The 15,491-nt window shown below is 41.2% G+C and overlaps 2 protein-coding genes across 3 annotated transcripts in view; both read left to right on the forward strand.

Annotated features, from left to right (window-relative positions):
- Window positions 1–2,812: 2,812 nt before the first annotated feature.
- Window positions 2,813–10,297, forward strand: LOC116359016 (gastrula zinc finger protein XlCGF26.1-like). The gene is made up of 3 exons (XM_031811647.1): window positions 2,813–3,243; window positions 6,181–6,395; window positions 8,271–10,297. Exons 2-3 carry the CDS (start codon window positions 6,197–6,199, stop codon window positions 9,674–9,676), a joined length of 1,605 nt encoding a protein of 534 aa, XP_031667507.1. The 5' UTR covers window positions 2,813–3,243; window positions 6,181–6,196; the 3' UTR covers window positions 9,677–10,297.
- Window positions 10,298–14,912: 4,615 nt separating this feature from the next.
- LOC116359015 (zinc finger protein 883-like) overlaps window positions 14,913–15,491 on the forward strand; it is a 41,825-nt gene continuing 41,246 nt past the window's right edge. For both annotated transcript variants that reach the window (XR_004206587.1, XM_031811645.1), the window contains exon 1: window positions 14,913–15,089. The gene's annotated coding sequence lies outside the window, so the exon portion shown is untranslated. The remainder of the gene's footprint in view (window positions 15,090–15,491) is intronic.

Raw genomic sequence — 15,491 nt, forward strand, 5'->3', positions numbered from 1 at the left:
GACTAAAAGATGCCAGACACTCACTGCATTGTTGGAATATTATAAACTGGCTGGTTTGAGCCCTGAATGCTGATTGGCTGACAGCCGTTGGTATATCAGACAGTATGACAAAACATGTATTTTTACTGCTCTAATTACATTGGTAACCAGTTTATAACAGCAATAAGGCACCTCGGGGTTTTGTGGTATATGGCCAATACACCTCCGCTAAGGGCTGTATCCAGGCAGTCCGCTTTCAGTCGTGCATAAGCTCTTAGCAGTGGTATATTGGCCATATACCACACCCCCTCTGGCCTTATTGCTTAAACACAAGAGGCTACTCTGGTGAATGTTTGTATTGAATGGAGAGTGGTTGGGAAATTGTTTTGCACTCCATGTAACGTTGCGCTTGGAACACAAGAGAAGGTCGACAATCAACAGTCACTTCGAATCAGCAAAGTATATGAGAATGTCAGAACAGTTCCCACAGCAGCGGCAGATCACCATGACTGAAGTGGTAGCAGGGCAGACTGTGGCAAGCGCTGAAAGAATCGAGGTGAGTGGCGTTTTACTCAAACTTTTACTCCGCTACTCTTGGCTTTAGTAGGGTGGTCGGCACTCTGCTCTCCCCAGTGTGTCTATGGAGAGCGCTACTCAAAGCGCTGAGTGCAATTTGTCAGCTTTGCCGTATACAACTTAATAGTATGACGAAAGCACAATCTTTCTGGATTTAAAAATAAATGGTAATACCGTTTTTAAAAGTACATATCAACCACAATACTCTATTTTTTACGTTTTCTGTTCTTCATCTCCCTTGCGACCCTTTCAGAAAAAAACACAATCATGCATTTTGAAGACAACAAAAAATCGATGATCAAATTGAAAGCGATTGATGAGCTTTGAATCTATTTGTTTTGTTTGAGAGAGAATGTGAGTGGGAGGGGCATCTTGTGTTGATAGCAAGCCCCAAGCCTGATGGAGAGGAGAGGTGTGTGAGTGGGAATGGGAGGGGCATCTTGTGTTGATAGCAAGCCCCAAGCCTGATGGAGAGGAGAGGTGTGTGAGTGGGAATGGGAGGGGCATCTTGTGTTGATAGCAAGCCCCAAGCCTGATGGAGAGGAGAGGTGTGTGAGTGGGAATGGGAGGTGCATCTTGTGTTGATAGCAAGCCCCAAGCCTGATGGAGAGGAGAGGTGTGTGAGTGGGAATGGGAGGGGCATCTTGTGTTGATAGCAAGCCCCAAGCCTGATGGAGAGGAGAGGTGTGTGAGTGGGAATGGGAGGTGCATCTTGTGTTGATAGCAAGCCCCAAGCCTGATGGAGAGGAGAGGTGTGTGAGTGGGAATGGGAGGGGCATCTTGTGTTGATAGCAAGCCCCAAGCCTGATGGAGAGGAGAGGTGTGTGAGTGGGAATGGGAGGTGCATCTTGTGTTGATAGCAAGCCCCAAGCCTGATGGAGAGGAGAGGTGTGTGAGTGGGAATGGGAGGGGCATCTTGTGTTGATAGCAAGCCCCAAGCCTGATGGAGAGGAGAGGTGTGTGAGTGGGAATGGGAGGTGCATCTTGTGTTGATAGCAAGCCCCAAGCCTGATGGAGAGGAGAGGTGTGTGAGTGGGAATGGGAGGTGCATCTTGTGTTGATAGCAAGCCCCAAGCCTGATGGAGAGGAGAGGTGTGTGAGTGGGAATGGGAGGTGCATCTTGTGTTGATAGCAAGCCCCAAGCCTGATGGAGAGGAGAGGTGTGTGAGTGGGAATGGGAGGTGCATCTTGTGTTGATAGCAAGCCCCAAGCCTGATGGAGAGGAGAGGTGTGTGAGTGGGAATGGGAGGTGCATCTTGTGTTGATAGCAAGCCCCAAGCCTGATGGAGAGGAGAGGTGTGTGAGTGGGAATGGGAGGTGCATCTTGTGTTGATAGCAAGCCCCAAGCCTGATGGAGAGGAGAGGTGTGTGAGTGGGAATGGGAGGTGCATCTTGTGTTGATAGCAAGCCCCAAGCCTGATGGAGAGGAGAGGTGTGTGAGTGGGAATGGGAGGTGCATCTTGTGTTGATAGCAAGCCCCAAGCCTGATGGAGAGGAGAGGTGTGTGAGTGGGAATGGGAGGTGCATCTTGTGTTGATAGCAAGCCCCAAGCCTGATGGAGAGGAGAGGTGTGTGAGTGGGAATGGGAGGTGCATCTTGTGTTGATAGCAAGCCCCAAGCCTGATGGAGAGGAGAGGTGTGTGAGTGGGAGTGGGAGGTGCATCTTGTGTTGATAGCAAGCCCCAAGCCTGATGGAGAGGAGAGGTGTGTGAGTGGGAGTGGGAGGTGCATCTTGTGTTGATAGCAAGCCCCAAGCCTGATGGAGAGGAGAGGTGTGTGAGTGGGAATGGGAGGTGCATCTTGTGTTGATAGCAAGCCCCAAGCCTGATGGAGAGGAGAGGTGTGTGTGAGTGGATACATTTGATCTAATTAATTGGTGCAATTGTTATTTTTCAGATTTGTGAAGATTGGGTAGACAACAGTCAACATAACATGCACAACGGGGAAAAAAAACATTGCAAAATGTATCACAGAATTCCCGAAAAGCTTCCACAAAATCAAGTAGAAATCAGAAAAGAATGTCGCGAAATGCTGTATTATGTTGGTAGATCGTCTTTATTGATGTCAGTATAGTCACTTTAAATACTTTAAATAATGCCACTTTAATGTTTACATATCTTATTTTACTCATCTCATGTGTAATTGTGTGTTTGTATGTTATACAATGTATTGCATCGTGCCTATGCCTCTCGGTCAACTCATCCATATATATGTACATATTCTTATTCCATCCCTTTAGATTTGTGTGTATTGGGTAGTTGTTGTGGAATTGTTAGATTACTTGTTAGATATTACTGCACTGTCGGAACTAGAAGACAAGCCTTTCGCTACACTCGCATTAACATCTGCTAACCATCTGTGACCCATACAAAGGATTTGATAGTGACATGAGGATAATAAAGGATAACAGATGCTGTACACTGTTGTAATAATATAAAAATATAATGTAATGACAGCTGTCTTGTTTTGGTTGAGAAATCTATTTTCGTTTGTTTTGACTGACTTCTTTCCGTCGGAGGCCGGTAAAACATGCACAATGACTACGCTGATACGACGCTCACGAACATTTCCTGCCGCATCTCATAATCCAGACCAAACTCACTCGGAAAGTGGATACATTTTTCCCGCTTGCTCTACGAGACCTCACCATTTCCAATTATTTTCAGCCAAACAGTAAATCAGTTCCAGGTAACCTATTGCTAATTGTTATTATTTGTTTTAATGATGCTTGTAACACGGTCTGTAAACCAACGCATTCCAGGATGAAACCGCACTGGTTTCCGCGGCCTGCTTTTGTTGTTCCCCCAGCTAGTTAGCTGTTAGCCTGTTAGCAACACATCTCTCGTACAACCCGTTTGTGTAGCTAGCTAACATGCTAACTTTATTTCAGGGTCACGGTTGAAGTGTGACTTCCATTTCATTGTTTAGCCACAGGCCTTTTGGTAGGCCGTCGTTGTAAATAAGAATTTGTTGTTAACTGATTTTCCTAGTTAAATAAATAAAACTAATATTTGGTTTAGCTACTTAGGTAACCAGCTCGCAAAATTAGCACGACTAAACGTTGCTAAACTAACGTTTACAGGTGTTGTCCCGCAAATCAACCTGCCAGAATTCAGCCACCCCCACCCCTCCTAATGCGTGAACGCGCACGCACGCTATTCTACATTTTCTTGCCTGCCGAACCCCCCCTCCTCCTCCTCATGTGGCACACACTACTGGTCAACACGAGCCACCAAAATCCTGTCAAATACTTTATATAGAACAAACTTCGCGTCAGGATATGCAACTGAAATGATTAGTTTATGTATGTGTGTTATGTTAAATATAGAGGAGGGAGTAAATGGGATCAGAAATCCTCAACTAGGAAGCAAGTCGCAGCAATGAACAAATGAGTGCGTGCGCGTTCACGGAGTTCCGAACAACACCAGCTACCGGTTTATGCAAACGTCGAATCCCAATGCTTCGAACACACACCTACAGTGATTTTGCGCAAAATGCTATGCATCAACAGTTCAACCTTCAGCTACCATTTCTGTCAAGCCGTCCAGGCATACACTTTTATACATACATTCGATCAATTCATGAATATAGGCAATGCTGTAAAGCAAACACAGTGTCCCATTGGAAATAAGTGAATGTACTTCTGGTGCACCAAAATACAACGATACTGTTGGTGTGATCAAGGTGTAACACTTTCAAGCAAAGTGAGAAGGAATATCGACATAAGAAGCAAAATGCCATCAAAATAATAAAATACAGTTGTGAAACAGACAAGAATAAGGAAGTACTTCCTGGTCAAGGATCTTTTGGAATCCTTCAGAATAAGAGTCCTGTCATGGATATATGGATATACTGACATCATGTCTCTCCGTCCTAATAATGGGAGTGGTTGTCCACAAAGCGGCATGGTGGGCTGTCTAGCTCCCCCCCCCCCCACCCCTATCCTTTCTTTGAATTGGTCGATACATCTCATTATTGTAATCCTTGTAAAAAAAAAATTGAGGGTTGTGGACGCCAACCGCCTGTATTCAATGGAGAGAGATGGATCAAATCAAATGTTATTGGTCACATACACATGGTCAGCAGATGTAAATGCAAGTGTAGCGAATGCTTGCTTGTAGTTCCGACAGTGCAGTAATATCTAACAAGTAATCTAACAATTCCACAACAACTACCCAATACACACACATCTAAAATCTATGTAAAGGAATGGAATAAGAATATATACATGTAAAGATATGGAAAAGTCTGTATGTAGGTAGCAGCCTCTCTGTGTTTGCGATGGCTGTTTAACAGTCTGATGGCCTTGAGATAGAAGCTAATTTTCAGTCTCTCGGTCCCAACTTTGATGCACCTGTACTGACCTCGCCTTCTGGATGGTAGCGGGTGAACAGGCAGTGGCTCGGGTGATTGTTGTCCTTGATGATCTTTTTGGCCTTCCTGTGACATCGATTTGCAGGAGGTGTCCTGGAGAGCAGGTAGTTTGCCCCCGGGCGATGATGCCTTGTGCAACCACACCACCCTCTGGAGAGCCGTAGCCATGCATATTCATGGCATGACGCTATCTCGAGACTCCAATGTTTTTTCTAAAAGTTGTGTGTCATGCATGTCACGTGTCCTACTTGTATCAGTACACTTGTAACGACTTAAGGATGACAACTTCTATTCGAGTAAGTAAACCTTGTGTAGCAAATAAGCCATGACTTTTTTGTTGACCAAAATCGACACTCATTTACCTCCAAACAAAAACTCCCTGCTTGGTGGGCGAAACAATGAGAAAACGCTGGAGGGAGACTGATTTTCAGCCGAGTTGAGCCTCTCTCTTCCTCTTTCTCTCTGGTTATACTTTGTAAATAAAATTATTTCTATAAGATATTATGTGATTTATTTGTTTATTTTTTCCAGACTAAATGGTCAACAATGTGTTCTGTGAGAAGTCCTATTAATTATTGTCCACAATTATATTTTATACTAGTTATCGTACAAAGAATAATTACAATATTTATATAAAATAGTTATTTGTTAATTTTTTCAAGTCTAAATGGTCAACAATGTGTCTTATTAGTTATTGCACCTTACACAATTATCTGTACGCGACTGAGTTTACACCCCCAGGAACACTTCTAGTTTCCAAATCCACTGAGTTTACACCCCCAGGAGCGTCTCTCTTTTTTCGTAATTGAATCGCAATTGGATATCACGAAATTGGGGACAGAAAGGGGGTAAAATACACACACAAAAAACAATTCTAAACTACTTTTAACAATTACCACTGAAAATTATTGACAGATTGACAGTTTTTGCTGTTTGGTGCTGTCATTGTTACAAAACTTTGTAGAATTTTCTGTGTAAATTGTTCAAATTAGTCCTTGTGCTTGGAGTTGTATGGTTTGTATTCATTGCTTGTATATGCTTGTACTCAACAGCCAGTGTTTTTCGTTACTTAATGCCTAATCTGACTGGCTGTTGCCGTCAATCCTATATTTCTTTTAGGCAAAAAAAGTTTCCTGCTGGACGGGATGTGTGGTTAGCTAGCTTAGATACATGTTTGTCTTTTCCGGAGCTATACCACGATCTAGGTTTGTGAAAATCACCCTGAACTCTTTTGGTCGCCTCTTTTTTTAGATCTACCCAACCTACCATGTCTGAACCAAGTTCTGGTTGTGGTGTTCCAGCCCAGAGAAGCTCACAGCGGGCTCCAGAGTTGCTGTCAGTGAACCTGGGGTACTGCAGTCAAACAGTGGAACTCAATGTGATTGTAAAGGAGGAGGGCGAGGAGAGAGAAATCAATGAGGGGGAGGAGGAAGAGAGAGAGGAGGACAGGGCCTCTGTTGACTCAGGTAAATTCAGGCATCCTCTTTGGTTCAGAGGTAAACAACTCAAAATAACTATTGATTTTCTGGTTCATAAGAAATGTAAACATATGTTTTTGGATGTTGAATAAAATGTTAATTCAGAATATTTAAGCAAGTTAGCTGGCTAACTCATTGATTCTGCTTTGTAGTATAACCCTTCTAAAACTGTTTGAATGATGTATGTGTAAGAAGGAAGGTGAGTGCCCCCCCCCCCCCCCCCCCCCAAAAAAATGTCTACCGACCATTGCGCAATGCATTGTAATTTGACAATGGCGGAATTATCTATGTGCAATGCAACAAGCCCTTTGCAAAGTATTTATTTCAATCCACTGTTGATCCTAATTAATGTGGAATCCTGCATTAACTTCCTGGTGACACATGGGGGCAGTTTTGAGTAGCTTGGATGAATAAGGTGCCCAGAGTAATCTGCCTGCTACTCTGTCCCAGATGCTAATATATGCATATCATTACTAGTATTGGATAGAAAACACTCTGATGTTTCTAAAACTGTTTGAATGATGTCTGTGAGTATAACATAACTCATATAACATGTTAGGCGAAAACCTGAGAAAAATCCAACCAGGAAGTGGGAAATCTGAGGCTTGTAGTTTAAAAAAAACTCAGCCCTTACTGTAGAAACAGTGGGATATTGGTTATATTGCACTTCCTAAGGCTTCCACTAGATGTCAACCGTCTTTAGAAACTGGTTTGAGGATTCTACTATAAAGGAGGGGCTCATAGGAGCTGTTTGAGTCAGTGGTCTGGCAGAGTGCCTTGGGCTCATGACGCGCGGTCGTGAGAGAGGGTAGCTCCCTTTCCATTGCTTTTCTACAGACAAAGGAATTCTCCGGTTGGAACATTATTGAACATTTATGTTAAAACATCCTAACGATTGATTCTATACTTAGTTTGGCATGTTTGTATGACCTGTAATATAATTTTTGGAACTTTTCATCCGACGTTCGGCTGGACCTGAACACCCGTTTGGATTTGTTTACCAAACGCCCTAACAAAAGATGCTATTTGGACATAAATTATGGACTTTATTGAACAAATCAAACATTTATGGTGTAACTGGGATTCCTGGGAGTGCATTCTGATGAAGATCATCAAAGGTAAGTGAATATTTATAATGCTATTTCTGACTTCTGTTGACTCCACAACATGGCGGATATCTATATGGCTTGTTTTGTTGTCTGAGCGCTGTACTCAGATTATTGCATGTTTTTAAAAAATCTGACACAGTGGTTTCATTAAGAAGTATATCTCTAATTCCACATGTAACACTTGAATTTGTCAACATTTATGATGAGTATTTCTGTAACTTGAAGTGGCTCTCTGTAAAATCAATGCATGTTTTAGAACTATTGAACGTAACTCGCCAATGTAAAATGAGATTTTTTAATATAAATATGCACTTTAGCGAACAAAACATACATGTATTGTGTAACATGAAGTCCTATGAGTGTCATCTGATGAAGATCATCAAAGGTTAGTGATTCATTTTATCTATATTTCTGCTTTTTGTGACTGCTATCTTTGGCTGGAAAAATGGCTGGATTTTTATGTGACTTGGTGATGACCTAACATAATCGTTTGTGGTGCTTTCGCTGTAAAGCATTTTTGAAATCAGACACTGTGGCTGGATTAACGAGAATTTTATCTTTAAAATGGTGTTTGATACTTCTATGTTTGAGGAATTTTAATTATGAGAGTTTTGTTGTTTTGAATTTGGAGCCCTTCACTTTCACTGGCTGTTGGCGTGGTGGGACGCCAGTCCCACATATCTCATAGAGGTTAAGCTAAAATACTTTGTTCCTCTGTCTGTTTCTTACCCTATATCTGTTCATATTCTTACAGGAGAGATCCCCAACCCAGAATCAGTCAAGGAGCCCAGTTCCACAGCATCAAGACTGCCTGGTTGTGGGAGTTACCCCTGTCCTCAATGTGGGAAGTGTTTCAGTCGAGCAGGAGACCTGAAGACTCATCAGAGATTGCACAGTGGAGAGAAGCCTGCCAGTACTTTCAATGTGATTGTCAAAGAGGAGGAGGATGAAAAGGAAATTGATGAGACGGTAAAGAGAGAAGTTAAGGAAGAGCAGGAACCTAGTGGTGTAGTTGACCCAGATACATCAAGACTATCTGGCCGTGGTCGATTCCCATGTCATCAGTGTGGGAAGAGTTTCCGTTCCTCAGGTAATCTAAAGAATCATCAAAGAGTACACACTCGAGAGAAACCATTTCACTGTGCCACATGTGGGAAGAGGTTCCGTGAAAAATTCAACCTCACAGGACATGAGAAGGTACATAGTGGGGAGAAGCCTTACCACTGCACCCAGTGTGGGAAAAGCTTCAATCGTTCTGGAAGTCTTAAGGAACATCAAAGAGTACATACAGGGGAGAAGCCTTATCACTGCTCTCTTTGTCAGAAGAGTTTTAGTCAGCCAGGAAATCTTAGGAAACATCAGAGAATACATACAGGGGAGAAGCCTTACCGTTGCTTTCTGTGCGGAAATAGTTTTGGTTTCGCTGGAAACCTAAAGAATCATCAGAGAGCACACTGTGGAGAGAAGCCTTACCACTGCTCTCAGTGTGGGGAGGGATTCCCTCAACTAAAAAGTCTTAAAAGCCATCAGAAAATACATTTTGGAGAGACACCTGCCTCTACTTTCAATGTGATTGTCAAAGAGGAGAAGGATGAGAAGGAAATGAGAGAAGTTGAAGAGGACGACAATATTGGCATAGTTGACCCAGATATATCAAGACTGCCTGATCGTTACATCTGTCCTCAATGTGGAAAGAGTTTCAGTACCTCAAGTAATCTTAAGAATCATCAAAGAGTACACACTGGAGAGAAACCTTTTCTCTGCTCCCAATGTGGGAGGAGTTTCAGTGAGAAAGTAAACCTTAAGAGACACGAAAGAGTGCACAGTGGAGAGAAGCCTTACCACTGCACCACATGTGGGAAGAGCTTCAATCATTCAGGAAGCCTTACAAATCATCAGAGAATTCATACAGGGGAGAAACCTTTCCACTGCTCACTGTGCGGAAATAATTTCCGTTTTGCTGGAGACCTAAAGAATCATCAGAGATCACACAGTGGAGAGAAGCCTTACCACTGCTCTCAGTGTGGCGAGGGATTCACTCAGCTAAGAAGTCTAAAAAGTCATGAGAGAATATCCATTGGAGGGAAGCCTGCCTGTGCTTTCAATGTGATTGTCCAAGAAGAGAGAGAAGTTGAGGGAGAGGAGAGTGATGTGAAATAAACGTGAAGTGAGGATACATAAGCTAACTGTAGGTATTGATATTCACACCTATCCTAGAAATTGTGTATTTTGTGACAACATGGTCATGGACAGCATCATTTAGGGCTATCTTCATCTTCTTTTACTTCTATGAGTATATTGGAAGTTCACAAATAGGCCTGTATACTGTGGCTGAGTCTATATAGGCCTGTATACTGGGGCTGAGTCTATATAGGACTGTTTACTGGGTCTGAGTCTGTTTATAGTATACTGGGGCTGAGTCTATATATAGTATATACTGGGGCTGAGTCTATATTTGTCTACACTGGGGCTGAGTCTATATATATAATATATACTGGGGCTGAGTCTATATATAGTATATACTGGGGCTGAGTCTATATAGGCCTGTATACTGGGGCTGAGTCTATATATATAATATATACTGGGGCTGAGTCTATATATAGTATATACTGGGGCTGAGTCTATATAGGCCTGTTTACTGGGGCTGAGTCTATATAGGCCTGTTTACTGGGGCTGAGTCTATATAGGACTGTTTACTGGGGCTGAGTCTGTTTATAGTATATACGGGGGATGAGTCTATATATATAGTATATACTAGGGGATGAGTCTATATATAGCATATACTGGGGCTGAATCTATATATAATATATACTGGGGGCTGAGTCTATATATAGTATATACTGGGGGCTGTGTCTACATATAGTATATACTGGGGGCTGAGTCTGTATATAGTATATACTGGGGGCTGAGTCTATATATAGTATATACTAGGGGATGAGTCAATATATAGTATATACTGGGGGCTGAGTCTATATATAGTATATACTGGGGGCTGAGTCTATATATATAGTATATACGGGGGATGAGTCTATATATATAGTATATACTAGGGGATGAGTCTATATATAGTATATACTGGGGGCTGAGTCTATATATAGTATATACTGGGGATGAGTCTATATATAGTATATACTGGGGATGAGTCTATATATAGTATATACTGGGGATGAATCTATATATAGTATATACTGGGGCTGAGTCTGTTTATAGTATATACGGGGGATGAGTCTATATATATAGTATATACTAGGGGATGAGTCTATATATATAGTATATACTAGGGGATGAGTCTATATATAGTATATACTAGGGGATGAGTCTATATATAGTATATACTGGGGCTGAGTCTATATATATAGTATATACTGGGGGCTGAGTCTATATATAGTATATACTGGGACTGAGTCTGTATATAGTATATACTGGGGCTCAATGTCCCAAATGGGGTTCTATTCCATCTATCTCTCATAGTCTCCAGTAGAATTCAGTTGTGGATATGTTTTATACCTGATTAAACTCAGTAGAAGGGCTGGTTTGTATTGACATAAAATGTTATGTCATAATCTGGATGGAACCAGTGTTTTTTAGAATATTGTTCTGTTCCGGAACAATATAGATCCCTTTCGTTGACAGTTCTGGTTCTGTTCCTTGAAATTCCGTTTTTCTTTCTGTTCCCTGAACTGGTTCCAACTCCTGGTTTAGAATATTGTAAAGTATCCATTAATTAAATAATAAATGCTAACAAACTGTAATCTTCTTCTTCATTGAAGGTGGATGATGTTGATAGATTGTCTTTATCCATGAAAAGTCAGTATTGTATCACGGTGATGATAAATCACAAGACTAAAAGATGCCAGACACTGCATTGTTGGAATATTATAAACTGTCTGGTTTGAGCCCTGAATGCTGATTGGCTGTCAGCCGTTGGTATATCAGACAGTATGACAAAACATGTATTTTTACTGCTCTAATTACATTGGTAACCAGTTTATAACAGCAATAAGGCACCTCGGGGGTTTGTGGTATATGGCCAATACACCTCCGCTAAGGACTGTATCCAGGCAGTCCGCTTTCAGTCGTGCCTAAGAACAGCCCTTAGCAGTGGTATATTGGCCATATACCACACCCCCTCTGGCTTAAATATAAGAGGCTACTCTGGTGAATGTTTGTGATGAATGGAAAGTGGATTATCTACTTTACACACAATCTCTGCTCTACTTGTTCAGCTTCCCAGAGAAGAGGCTACACCGGAGAATATTTGTGATAAATAACGTGTGGTGCTCGTTTTATGAAGTTAGATAAAAAACGGATTCAATTTAGGATCATAGGCTGAGTTTACACAGGCAGCCAAGATCTGATGTGAAAAAAATGTCATGTGATTGGTCAAAAAAAGACCAATGAATGGAGAGAAAAACCCTCAATTGGGCTGCCTGTGTAAACGCAGTCATAATGGCAGTATTCTATATTTGTGCTCACCCTCTTTTCACATTTCTCAACATGAGTTTAAGAAATATATAATTCTTCAAGTCTTAGATCTTGGGTTATGGAGAGTGTTATTTTGAAGTAGCCTACAGTGTTGTGAATGATGTACAGTGTTATTTTGAAGTAGCCTACGGTGTTGTGAATGATGTACAGTGAATTAATTTTAGAGCATACAGTGCCTTGCGAAAGTATTCGGCCCCCTTGAACTTTGCGACCTTTTGCCACATTTCAGGCTTCAAACATAAAGATATAAAACTGTATTTTTTTGTGAAGATTCAACAACAAGTGGGACACAATCATGAAGTGGAACGACATTTATTGGATATTTCAAACTTTTTTAACAAATCAAAAACTGAAAAATTGGGCATGCAAAATTATTCAGCCCCCTTAAGTTAATACTTTGTAGCGCCACCTTTTGCTGCGATTACAGCTGTAAGTCGCTTGGGGTATGTCTCTATCAGTTTTGCACATCGAGAGAGACTGACATTTTTTCCCATTCCTCCTTGCAAAACAGCTCGAGCTCAGTGAGGTTGGATGGAGAGCATTTGCGAACAGCAGTTTTCAGTTCTTTCCACAGATTCTCGATTGGATTCAGGTCTGGACTTTGACATTCTAACACCTGGATATGTTTATTTTTGAACCATTCCATTGTAGATTTTGCTTTATGTTTTGGATCATTGTCTTGTTGGAAGACAAATCTCCGTCCCAGTCTCAGGTACTAAAACAATTAGAAACGTTTAAAGTGCTCAAATTTTCCTGAACAAACAGCTCTTTTCCTGAACAAACAGCTCTTTTTCCTGAACAAACAGCTCTTTTTCCTGAACAAACAGCTCTTTTTCCTGAACAAACAGCTCTTTTTCCTGAACAAACAGCTCTTTTTCCTGAACAAACAGCTCTTTTTCCTGAACAGCTCTTTTTCTGAACAAAAAAATGGGATGGAAGCTAGCTCCAACATAAGAAAAGTGCATTCCCCCATTTAAAAAAAAGATTAAACTAGGACAAAATAAACACCTGGGGTCCAATCTGCAATTAAGACATATCTCAAGTTCATCTTCCATGCGAACAATTAGATACAAAGGGCTTTGAGATCACATGGTGGTGGCAGCATCATGGTTTGGGCCTGCTTTTCTTCAGCAGGGACAGGGAAGATGGTTAAAATTGATGGGAAGATGGATGGAGCCAAATGCAGGACCATTCTGGAAGAAAACCTGATGGAGTCTGCAAAAGACCTGAGACTGGGACGGAGATCTGTCTTCCAACAAGACAATGATCTCCAAGCCCTTATGTTACGAATCCCTTTTGGCCCGACAGTCTAGGGGGGGATGGTAATGAGACCCGTAACATAACTCATGCAAATTATAATTGTGACAAAGTAAAAGTGTGAACGAAATAACCAGGACAACTGAAATCTACCGTCAAACTTAGTTTATTTATAAACACACGGTAATGGGGGGAGCAGGAAAAGGGGCTGAGCTGGACCCAAGGAAAGAAACAATAAATATACAAAAACACCCCTAAGCTAGACTAGCCTACTTTAACAACAGCTAACTAACTAACCAAAAATACAGTGGGTGGTCCGCCCAGTTCTAACTAGTGTATTTAACAAAGTTCACCTACGGGTAGTGTATGCCCATGGGCGACTTGTCTTGGTTTCCCCCTTTTCCCACCAGCAACAAACAAACACCATAACCAAAACAATACTCACAGGTGATGACAAAGTGCTATGGAGGTGCTCAAACAAAAGAGAGGTTTAAGACAAAGAGAGAGTGAAACACAGAGATCTACATACATGGCATTTACAGAGAGATTGAGCTAGCTCTAGAGCAAACAAATGATGGGGTTTTTAAACCATGGGGAAGGAACTGTGATAGGGTAGGAAATAGGAGGAGGTGTGTCTTCTGATTGATGATTGATTGTTGACTGATTGGGGAGTGATGATTCTCACCTGTGAGGGGAGAAGGAGAGAAAAGAAACACACACACACAGGATACACACACACACACAGGATAACTGTATCCGTAACACCTTTGTATCTAATTGTTCTCATGGAAGATGAACTTGAGATATGTCTTAATTGCAGATTGGACCCCAGGTGTTTATTTTGTCCTAGTTTAATCTTTTTTTTTTTATGGGGGAATGCACTTTTCTTATGTTGGAGCTAGCTTCCATCCCATTTTTTTTTTGTTCAGAAAACGAGCTGTTTGTTCAGGAAAATTTGAGCAACTTTAAACGTTTCTAATTGTTTTAGTATTATGTATTCTGCTTATAATCTATATAAAACTGATCACATATGACTTTATTGCTTTATATGAAATTAACGTGAGAAAAAAAACATTGAAAAATTGTATCACAGAATTTCTGAAAAGCTTCCACAAAATCAAGCATTTCTGGAAGTAGGAATCAGAAAAGAATGTCGCGAAATCCTGTATTATGTTGGTAGATTGTCTTTATTGATGTCAGTATAGTCGCTTTAAATACTTTAAATAATGCCACTTTAATGTTTACATATCTTACATTACTCATCTCATGTTTATATATGCTGTATGTTATACAATGTATTGCATCGTGCCTATGCCTCTCGGTCAACTCATCCATATATATGTGCATATTCTTATTTCATCCCTTTAGATTTGTGTGTATTGGGTAGTTGTTGTGGAATTGTTAGATTACTTGTTAGATATTACTGCACTGTCGGAACTAGAAGACAAGCCTTTCGCTACACTCGCATTAACATCTGCTAACCATCTGTGACCCATACAATGGATTTGATAGTGACATGAGGATAATAAAGGATAACAGATGCTGTACACTGTTGTAATAATATAACATCACACTGCAGATATAATGTAATGACAGCTGTCTTGTTTTGGTTGAAATATCTATTTTCGTTTTTTTTTGCCTGACTTCTTTCCGTCGGAGGCCTGTAAAACATGCACAATGACTACGCTGATACGACGCTCACGAACATTTCCTGCCGCATCTCATAATCCAGACCAAACTCACTCGGAAAGTGGATACATTTTTCCCGCTGCTCTACGAGACCTCACCATTTCCTCAAGTTCTTTTCAGCCAAACAGGAAATCAGTTCCAGGTAACCTATTGCTAATTATTATTGTTTGTTTTAATGATGCTTGTACCACGGTCTGTAAACCAACGCATTCCAGGATGAAACCGCACTGGTTTCCGCGGCCTGGTTTTGTTGTTCCCCCAGCTAGTTAGCTGTTAGCCTGTTAGCAACACATCTCCCGTCCAACCCGTTTGTGCAGCTAGCTAGCTAACATGCTAACTTTATTTCAGGGTCACGGTTGAAGTGTGACTTTTATTTCATAGTTAGCCAGCTGCCGACTCGCCTTCAATAAAATGACTGTACCGAGGAATTAGCTAACCGGTTGCTCATTGTTTAGCCACAGGCCTTTTGGTAGGCCGTCGTTGTAAATAAGAATTTGTTGTTAACTGATTTTCCTAGTTAAATAAATAAAACAAATATTTGGTT

Source organism: Oncorhynchus kisutch, unplaced genomic scaffold (genome assembly GCF_002021735.2).
Source record: "Oncorhynchus kisutch isolate 150728-3 unplaced genomic scaffold, Okis_V2 Okis01b-Okis20b_hom, whole genome shotgun sequence".
Taxonomy (NCBI): Eukaryota; Metazoa; Chordata; class Actinopteri; order Salmoniformes; family Salmonidae; genus Oncorhynchus; species Oncorhynchus kisutch.

Coding starts and splice junctions, on each gene's coding strand:
- LOC116359016 (XM_031811647.1), top strand. CDS start 6,197: ATGTCTGAACCAAGTTCTGGTTGTGGTGTTCCAGCCCAGAGAAGCTCA. Junction 6,396..8,270: donor CAGGGCCTCTGTTGACTCAG/GTAAATTCAGGC, acceptor ATATTCTTACAG/GAGAGATCCCCAACCCAGAA.